The sequence below is a fragment of the Hordeum vulgare genome, chromosome 7H, assembly GCF_904849725.1.
Source record: "Hordeum vulgare subsp. vulgare chromosome 7H, MorexV3_pseudomolecules_assembly, whole genome shotgun sequence".
Taxonomy (NCBI): Eukaryota; Viridiplantae; Streptophyta; class Magnoliopsida; order Poales; family Poaceae; genus Hordeum; species Hordeum vulgare.
Window position 1 is genome coordinate 615,630,416 of NC_058524.1, and position 10,191 is coordinate 615,640,606.

General features: G+C 46.9%; 1 protein-coding gene across 5 annotated transcripts; it reads left to right on the forward strand.

The window, feature by feature from the left end:
• Window positions 1–7,466: 7,466 nt before the first annotated feature.
• On the forward strand, window positions 7,467–9,844 carry LOC123407764. 5 transcript variants are annotated; one of them, XM_045100969.1, is made up of 3 exons: window positions 7,467–8,369; window positions 9,197–9,359; window positions 9,670–9,844. In XM_045100969.1, exon 1 carries the CDS (start codon window positions 7,482–7,484, stop codon window positions 8,310–8,312), a length of 831 nt encoding a protein of 276 aa, XP_044956904.1. In that variant the 5' UTR covers window positions 7,467–7,481; the 3' UTR covers window positions 8,313–8,369; window positions 9,197–9,359; window positions 9,670–9,844. The 5 variants fall into 5 exon arrangements, with proteins under 5 accessions (XP_044956904.1, XP_044956903.1, XP_044956902.1 ...); XM_045100968.1 differs by lacking the exon at window positions 9,670–9,844 and having other exon boundaries at window positions 7,467–8,373; window positions 9,187–9,560; XM_045100967.1 differs by lacking the exon at window positions 9,670–9,844 and having other exon boundaries at window positions 7,467–8,373; window positions 9,197–9,560.
• The last annotated feature ends 347 nt before the right edge of the window (window positions 9,845–10,191 follow it).

Genomic DNA, 10,191 nt, shown 5'->3' on the forward strand with positions numbered 1-10,191 from the left:
CTCCTCGCCGCCGTGCCGTCCTCCTTGCCGTCCTCCTCGCCGCCGTGGCGTCCTCCTCGCCGCCGCGCCGTCCTCCGTGCCGTCCTCCTCGCCGCGCGCCGTCGACACCTCCGGCCGGTAAGCCCCTCGCCCCCTCCTCCCCAACACTTCGGCCAGTAGAAGAAAAGAAGAAAAAGGAGAAGAGAAGAAGAAAAAGGAGAAGAAAGGAAGAAAAAGGTGAAGAAAAGAAGAAAAAGGAGAAGAAAAGAAGAAAAAGAAAAAGATTTTTTTTGTCATTTAATTCCTATTGTTATTAGGTTTGTGCTAGATTATTAGGGTTAGTAATATTTAGAATTAGGTTAGGGTTACAAGAAGAAGAAATACGAACAAAAATAAGAAAATAAGATTAGGAAAAATGAAAATAAGAAGAGGAGGAGAAGAAAAGAAGAATAAGAAGAGGAGGAGAGGAGAAGAAGAGGAAAAATAGAAGAAGAGGAGAAGTAGAAGAAGAGAAAAAATTAGAAGAGGAGGAGAGGAGAAGTAGAAGAAGAGAAGAGGAGAAGTACTACAAGAAGAGGAGAAGTAGAAGTAGAAGAAGAAGTAGAAGAAGAGGAGAAATAGAAGAAGAGGAAAAATTAGTTTAGGGTTACAAGAAGAAGAAATATTTTTTGCTATTGTATAGTGTATATGCTTAAGTGTTAATAGTGTTTCTTAGATTATTTCTTAATTTTGCTATTGTATATGCTTAAGTGTTAATAGTTTAATTTTGCTATTGTATATGCTTAAGTGTTAATAGTTTATTTTTAGCAAGAAAATTAATAGAACTAGTTTATTTTTTAGTTCATTTTACGATGCCTATCCCGCATCCTCGTCGTCGACTCGGCGGAGGACACCTGCTTGATCAGAGGGGCCCTGTCCGGGACTGGGATCCGCCCGGCTGGTATTGGGAGGTGCTACCTTCCGGGGGGCGTAGGTTGGTGAGGAGCCAGCCCGTCGTTGACCCGATCCTTGTTTGGTGGCGGTCGCGTGGGCCAGTGAGGGTGCCGAGGCTTCCGGACACCGCGGAGGTGGTACGTCACCGTGTCAGCGAGGAGGATGAGCACGTCCGTCGCTACATGGTTGCGTTGGAGGGCAGGTTCGAGCATACCTGGCAGGTTCTTCGGGGATCTCACTGGAGCTATGATCCTGTGATGGTTCCTTCTCTTTGGGTGTCCACCGCCCGCGCCGATACCCGTCGGGCGCTACGGTTCTAGATGTATGAGTGATGCTATATGTATGATAGTATTCGAGGAGTATTAGTGATAATATTCGACGATGTACGGACAAAAGTGATGATGTATTAGCTTATAATTGAATGCATGCTAATTTGAATACTACTTTATTTTACGATTTGGTTTTGCTTATTGAATGCTCAAATTGGAAAAGTACTCCTACTTTGAATACTATGCAGAAATCTAGGAGTCCCGGGTGGAGCCACGACCCGGGACTAAAGTTGTTTTGGAACGGAGTTCCTGATAGAATAATTCTTTTTTGGTACAAAGGTTAAGAGAATCCGTTTTTTGCAGAACTATGGATCCACATATCAGGAACCTCGAAGAGGAAGAACTTCTCGAAGATATAATCAAAGACGGCCCCGACGTTGAACCAGCTGAATCTCCGTCGTCATATCTAAATCAGGACGTTGGAATGGAGGTCGAGCGACACGAAGATGAAGCCGATGGGGCAGGAGATAGGTCCAATGACGGAGAAGGTGATAGCTCCACTGATGGAGAAGCCGGTGAAGAGGAGAAGTCCGGCGAGGTATACATATGAAGTTCGACAATCACTTGTAATATGTGAAAAATATTGGAGATAGCTCTATATTGTATACATATACATTCATTTGACGAATGTTTCTCCCTCTTAGGCCTCCACATCGAGCAAAACTACGAAACGAGGCCCGACTAGAAAGTTGGATGCACGGACGCATTACACATTTGAGGTGATATTTCCTACGGGCGAACCCAAGCTTCCTAAGAATGCTGCTGACACATTCAAGAAGCAATGCGGAGTTCTCGTTAGGAATCACGTTCCGATCAGCGTTCGGGAGTGGAACAAGCGCAAAGGGGCAGCCGATAGTGACTATGTCGCCGAAAGGTACAAAGATAATCTTTGGAATGATCTCATGTCACATTTCAACCTACCAGAATGTGAGAATGAAGACGCCGCAGACAAACTGAGGGCCAAAGTCAAGCAGTGGACTCTGAAGAATATGGCCGAACTGTTCCGTAGCTGGAAGAAGAAGCTATGGAAAAACTATCTGAAGACAAATAAAGTGCCAGTATTCGAGGGGTATCTAGCCAAGCAGGAGAATCACTGGAAGGCATTTCAAGAGTACAAGGAGTCAGAAGATGCCCAGGCATTATCAGAAAAGAACAAGATAAATGCTGACAAGAAAAAAAAATCACCACAAGCTGGGGCCAGGGGGCTATGAGACTGCCATCCCAAAGTGGGATAAGAAAGAGCAAGATCTGATAGATAAAGGCATCGTACGTGAACCACTCCATGATGAGTGGGAATTGAGAGCAAGAAATTGGTTCCTTGCGCATGGTGGGTCGTACGACGAAACAACAGGGGACCTCATCTGCAATTACGAGCTTAGGATACCCAGGGAGAATTGGAAAAGGATAGTGAAAGAAATTAAGGAGGGACAAAGAAAGTTCACTGCAGATAGAGATAAAGATTTGCTCACACTAGTCCTCGGCAATGACGAACATGGAGGACGAACGCGAGGCTTCGATCCTTCTGACCCGTGGTGGCTTGGGTTTGCCAGAGACCAAGACACTTACAAAAGCCGAGAGAGAGCAAAGAAGCGGGAGCAGGATGAGGAGAATGACAAGTTCAACCAGTTGCTTGCCAGGATTAACGAGCAACAAAAGCAGATTGATGAGCTTAGAGGAGTACCGCGCCAGGAAGATCCTGCACTTGATATTACCGGCACCCCATCTAAGCGGAAAAGCAACGTGGCTGACTCTGAGGTCCCGCCCGACGATGAACGAAGAATGATAGAGGGCGGTCCCGGCTACCCCGTGGATGGAATCAAGGAGTCAACATCATGTGAACTCCATCATAAATTCAAGAACATATCCATGAAGGTGGCCGTCGGACAAGCTTTACCTTCTGGCCCTGATGCACGCTGGCATGGCCGTGAGATTCCAGCTGGCTTTGCTAAAGTCGGGGTGGATGAAATCATGACGGGATTTAATGATATGGAGCTCGACATAGCTGGACCCGAAGATGAGAGGACACTCGGAGAAGTACTGGGTGGAGTCATCCTATGGGACAAGAACTATATCAAGCTTCCAGGCTCGGCCCCAAGGACAACACCGCCTCCGAGTCGTCGCGGGTCACCTACACCTCCATTACCTCCAAGCCCTCCACATGACGCCGGCCAGCACAACACGAGTCCATCTCGATCACCGCCGCCGGACTTGGGTCGTCCGTCTCCGCCGCCGCCCATACATGATACTAAGCGGAAGTGTGCCAGCAAGAACGCTCCGTCGATGATTTCTAAGCGACGGGGCTCCCCAAAGCGCAAACTGTCGCCCCTCCCAAAGGTACCTCATGCTAATCTTCCTATCAGACCTTATGATCGTACCCCCGAGAAAAACGCCAGGATAGCAAAGGAACAGCATGATGCGCAGATGAAAAGGAAGGAACCCGAGCCCCGCCCGGAATACACTGAGAAGCAAATAGCATGGGCAAAAGACTTCATAACCCTTCCATCACAGTATGACTTACACTATAAGCCTGATGACTATACACGCACATTGCAGAAGGAAGTGAAAAAGAGCAGCTCACGTGCAAGCCCAAGTGGGAGCAAATCAAGTTCAACTACAAGCAAGGAAAAATTAGACGTTCCTCAGCTTGGACAACAGGCCAAACAGTCGATCCCACCCCTCAAGGTGTTAACCAAGAATGTTCCCCCTCTGGTGCAGGGGCAAGATTTTGAATTAGCAAAGAAGTGGGCGGCTGAATGGGGTGTCCCGGTTGAAGACATTCTGGCTTCCCAAGACGACAGGTTACCCAAGGCTGTGGTAGCCCCTAAGCCACAGTTTGTCATGGGAGAGCCTTTGGTCAGCAAAGATGATCTCCCAACAAATATGCGTTACTTGCATAAATGGTACTTAAGTGAATCAAAGAATGGGAGAACGATGATCGTGCTGAGTGTCTCACGGGAGTACTACGGCCGCTCCGAAGAAATCCATATCGACTTTGATGAACTCTTCCAGATGTACAATGGCGACGCCCTCGACAAATCGCTTATGAGTTGCTATTGTCTGTAAGTTTTTCAATTCGTTGTATACATATAACTTGTTTAGTTATTTCAATTCATTGTCTATATATAACTTGTACTCTATTATGCAGAATGAAGATTCTGGAGTGTAAAAGTAAGAGCATCCAAAATATTGGGTTTATTGACCCAGATAAAATACATATAGCGACGCTAACTGACAAACCCAAGGAGACGGAGGAAAAGCTTCTAAGGTTTCTAACAGAACAAAATTTCTGTGACCACATACTGTTTCCATACAACTTCAGGTGAGGGTCTTTAATCTGTTGTGTCCATTCACTTATAAGTGTAATTGGTAAGTTACCCACACACACACACACACATATATATATATATACATGTGCAGCTTTCATTGGATTCTGTTGGACATTCAAATTGATAAGGGAAGAGTTGATGCCTTCGACCCATTATCGAGACCCTTGGAACAGTTCCAAAGCCTGCAGGACATGCTCCAAGGGTAATTTTAATCATTCTTGCGCTCTATCGGTCTCTTTCGATGATTTTCTGATATATCAATTAATGAAAAACTTAGCAAATCATTATCCTTGTCGGGCAGGGTTTGGAAGCGGTTCAAGTGCGTGACTCCCGGTAACTTTCTTGAGAAGCTGACCTTTAGAGCGGCTCAGGTAAGTAGTAGTATGGTATACTTCTATTAATTTTCAATACATTTATGATGCTAAATTATTATTTTGATTATATATATTCTATTCTCGTAAAGTGCGACCAGCAGCCACGGGGAACGCATCTATGCGGATACTATGTTTGCGAGACCATTCGCACGTTTACCTCTGAGTTCAAGGATCACAGATTCGACGTAAGCAATGAACATTCACACCTCTATTTTTACCCGTCATTCTTTGTTATCATGATTGATATTCATATTCATCTTCTCTTCTTATATAGCACACGGCCATGAGGACGAATGTCCTACCAGAGCAACGCGCGATTGCTGTTGTAGAGGAGCTTGCGGGATTTCTGAGGACGGAAGCTATAGAAGACAAATGACGATTTAGTGTAGCTAAGGGCCATTACTGATGTTCGTCCATGTAATCGAATAGACGGGCTCTAGTCCCGACAATTCAGATCTCCATATAATTGTATATATATATATGATCGCTTGTAAGATAAGTTAATCTTATATATATATATGCATAATTATTTCTATTTAAATTATATGAAAACTAATTCCCGAACACCAAATGAGGCATCACGTTAATCTCCCGAACACCTAAACCCTAAAACCCTAAAACCCAAAAATAATTTCATTAAAAAAAAACCCAAAAACCAGCAAAATCTGAAAATCTTTAGTCCCGGTCCGTGTAACGAACCGGGACTAAAGGGCCTGCCCCTGGGGCGCTACGAGGCGCCCACGTGGAGCACCTTTAGTCCCGACTTGTAAGAGGGTCGGGACGAAAGGTTCGGCCTTTAGTTCCGCCCCTTTAGTCCCGGTTGGTGAACCGGGACTAAAGCCCCTTACGGACCGGGGCTAAAGGCCCCGTCCCCACTAATGAATTGTGTCTTTGATGATGCGCCTATCTAATAATAATAAGTCATGATTTTGCAATAGTTCCCTACCACTAAAGTCTTACCCCTGCCTTGCTCTAGATTTGTTGGATTGGGTGATCATATCAACAAAATTAGTATTAAAAACATGGAAGCTTTGAATGTAAGGATCAAGGGCATGTGTCTTGAAAAGTGGGAGCGATGATGTATAAAGCTTGGTGGTTGTGGGGTTGTGGCCCCATGGATCCCGACATTCTAGAACCCCAATGTTTGGTGTCTAAACCCAGTATACATGCAACTCTATGTCCATCCCCATCACGAATATCAAAGAGGTGAGGGAATAGATGACAACAAGTGTGTTGCCCCATAGATCCCATCGCTACAATCGTGGAATCTGATGGACATAATTGTCATTTTCATGTTCCAACTATCGTAGAGAAGTTGCATAGCAGTCACAACAATAAAAATGGGTCGAGTGGGGAGCGATGACGAGAATGGAGATTCTCGAATGAAAGCTTATCTCTTATTAGACTTAACTAATAGTGAGGATAAGGCCACTCCTTTCCCTTGAACCAGTCAGAATGAAAGGTGAGGGTTGGTCCACATTGCATGTGTTAGGGAGCGAATAGGTGCAGCTTCTCACGTGGCAAGGTACGCTGCGTTACGATTTGCGTGACCTAACCAATAACCCACGACGTGTTCGCGTGGAAATCACTCCCATCTGTAGCATTTGGGCATGTTTTTGTTCTCCGGTTTCATCATTGTTGAATGAAGCCAATTAGGGTCTGTGTCTCCCTACTATGTGTGGAGCAGGGTTATCTAACACTCCTTAGTGTCAGCTTCCTCGGGACGGTGATCTATCTAGATCATGGTCATTGATGTATTATTGTCTACCTTGATGACTTCTTGCCATTTCTCCTACGAACTTTTGGTTTCAATAATTTGTTTCGGTAAGAATGACCTCTCGTCACAATCACATTGTTGATTTCTTTAAGAATTTGCCTATGATTTCATATTCTTGTAGTATAGCCCTTATGTCTCATAATATAACATCTTTTTATAGAGGGAGTATTCTGTTTTTAAGGTTAATTTTTATTTCTTTTAAAATCATGGGCCTTTTTGGAGAAAAATAAACCGTGAAGATCGGGTGGGGTGAACCGAAGATCAAAGCTGGCCAACCGGACCGTGCTTTTTGGGCTGGCCCGGAAGCACGCCAGCCCAGCATGCCATGGGCCAGGCACGACACGGGCTAATCAGGCCGTCCCAGGCATGCAGCCCGCCTCAGGCCGTGCCTGGGCCTGAGGGTTGGGCATGCGGACCGGCACGGCACGACCCGTTTACCATATTATATATATATATATATATATATATATATATATATATATATATATGATTAAAAAAATAACCTAATAAGCCAAAATCGACCCAAAAAAGCCCGATATGTCAAAGTCGACCCAAAAAACAGCCGAACAGGCCAAAATCAGCTCAAATAACAGCCTAAAATAAATAAATAAAAACTAGCAGGCTAGCGGCCCTGACATGCCCACGGACCGACCCGTATAGCCTCCGTGTCGTGCCTGGGCCGGGAGGCTGCGCACTTGGGCCGACATGGCACGGCCCGGCTAATATTCGTGCCCGGACGGACCGTGCCGTGTCAGGCCCGTTTATGGCGGACCGTGCCGCGCCGGCTCGTTTGGCCAGGACTGCCCAAGACATCGGGAGACATTCTCTACTATCCAAGGGCCCTGACCCGGCCCAACCCCCGCAAGCCCGTAAGATGATTCCCCGCCTATCGCTCCGCCTCGTGCCGCCGCCGCCGCCACCGCACGCCGGCACGACTGTCCTCCACCGTCTCCTTCGTGGCCTCTGCACAACGGAAGCGCCTCCCAAGACCCCTCCCTCCCCCCTCTCCCCGTCCGAGCTCGACACCATCTCCGCGCTCATCCCGCGGCTCATCTCCGAGGGCCAGGTCCCCGCCGCCGGCCGTCTCCTCTCCGCGGCGCTCCTCCTGCCCGGCTCCCCGGAGCGCCTCCCCTTCCCCCCGCTCGCCGAGCACCTCGCCTCCCTGCCCACCCTCACCCCGGCCTTCGCCCTCCTCACCGCCCTCCGCCACCATCCCATCCGCCCCTCGCCGCTCCCGCTCGCCACCCCGCTCCTCGGCCACCTCCTCGCGATGCGCCGCGCACGCGAGGCCGCCTCCGTGCTCCGCTGGCTCTGCCGCCCCGACTCCCCGCGCCGGCCGGACGACGCCACCTACGGCATCGCCGTCGCGGGGTTCTGCAGGCTCGAGGACCCCAAGAGCGCGCTCGTCGCCCTCGGCGAGATGGCCTCCGACGGGGTGCGGCCCACGCAGGAGCTGCAGGAGGCGGTGCGGGACGCAATGCTGCAGGACGCGAGGATCGAGGAGGCGTGGGCGCTGGAGGAGGCCATGCGGCTGCCGGAGTCCAAGAAGACGGTGGAGATGGTCGACAAGCTTCTTGGAGCGTGGGAAGACTGACTGGCTGACTGACTACTGAGCCATTTGTGTGCTTCGCCGCTTTGGATCATGCAAAAGGCAGGTGAAAATTTCCCGAGATAGTGGGATTTGTTTCTTTGATATGCAGTATCAATGTAGTAAGAAATCTGCCAAGTTAGTGTTAAGAACATACTCTATATGCTTGGTGGTTTAGTTTGGATTGCTACGGATGCGAGAATAGATCTCAAAAGGAGCGTCTTGCCTATTCGAGTGTACTGAAGAAGCTTAATAATGATCACATGAGAGATATTTTGTGATGGTGCCTAAAAGAACCAATGTGTTTTTTCTGTGCCAGGCTTCAGAATCCCTGATCTGTTGCTGTAGAAGTTAGTTCTCTATTTATACATGGAGTAACTTAGATTGGTGAAACTGGCTGAACGTTCTAGGAGGATTAGTTTCTCAAGTGTTTAATCGCGTATCCACTCTAGGAGAGTTATTGAAATGAACTGAAGTTACCTTGGTGATGAGATATGGTTTATCAGATATGTACCATTCCTAGCCAGGCTTGTATAAAGGGGCAGCTTGAAAAAAAGAAAAAAAAAACTGAATGGAATTTCAGTTTCAGCCCAACAGATTACTTTGCTTTGCGGAGTAAACACCTAGTTAAGAGTTTCCCATTTTGCAGTAGCTGTCCATACAATCACCTTTTTTGTTTACCAGCCGTTCCCATAAATCTCGCTTAAACACTGGTGCTGCTGTTGATTTTTAGCTTCTGCAGTCTCTTCTTTCTCGTATTTTGACATGACATGGACCAGTCTTCGACACATCCTCTTCTGGGTTCTTGAAGTTAAATCTTGAACTAAATGTATGCATTTGGTCTTTCAGTTTCGTCATTGCAACCTCACAATTCCTTTAGTGTTATGCAGCCTGCAACCTCTCCTTCCGAATAAGCTATCGTGAGGTCTGAGGGTAAGAGCAACGTGCAACAAGTCAGTCAATGGAAGAACTGACAGCGCCGAAGACGAGCTGAATGAAAGATGACGGGTTTGCTGCTCTGTTTGAAATTTGGCTATGTAAACGTCTCACGTTGTAAGTTGTGATGTATATGTCCACGTTAGTGATAATTATGGTTCCATGAGCAATGTCATACTGTTCTATGGTGAGATTGGTTGCTTGTGAGTTTCTGTTTACATCATTCCCTATGCTTTGCTTCTTTTGAACTGGCAATCTGATTGTAAGCCATCTCACACTTGAGCCAATGCAAAAAATGGCTCCCATATTGGTCCTCCATATTTTGGTTCCTTGGAACTAATGTGCACACGGACTAAACTGAACCTTTTGTTTTCAAATGACGATAAATGCATATGTAATATATTTGACTATGCTTGTGTCTCCGCAGATCATGGCTCAGCTAACAGACCCAGAAATTCAGTTATGGGCGCGAGCAACAAACTGAAGACGGATTTCATGAAGCTCACACGTATGTCATAACAGTTACCTGTCATTCCTGTTACAAATGTGACAACATGATGATCAGGACATTGTCAAGGGCAAGCAACGGGCGCCAAGGGAACAATGGGTCATTTGTTCATGCCGATGGAAATAGAGGGGACGGTGGTTCTCAGAACTGAGGAAGGCCTAGTTATCCTTGCTGCATGGCAATGCTTGTTCCACTTGCACCGAAGGTTTATTAGAGGCTGAAGGAAGGTTTAGAGGCTGAAGCATGTGCTGCTCCTATGGAAGGCGCGGCGCTTGTTATCCAATCGTCAGACAAAGCGATAATCATGCAGATAGACTGCACAGTTCTTCTGGAGGCCGCTGCGCCCATAAAGTTCAGAAGCTTAAAAATCAGTGAGAGTTTGTATCCACAAAGATAGACCGAGAATAAAAACAGAGCACCACATTACTAGCTAACCATGAA

Excerpts from the sequence above, each read along its gene's own strand:
- LOC123407764 (XM_045100969.1), top strand. The coding sequence starts at position 7,482 with ATGGCGGACCGTGCCGCGCCGGCTCGTTTGGCCAGGACTGCCCAAGAC.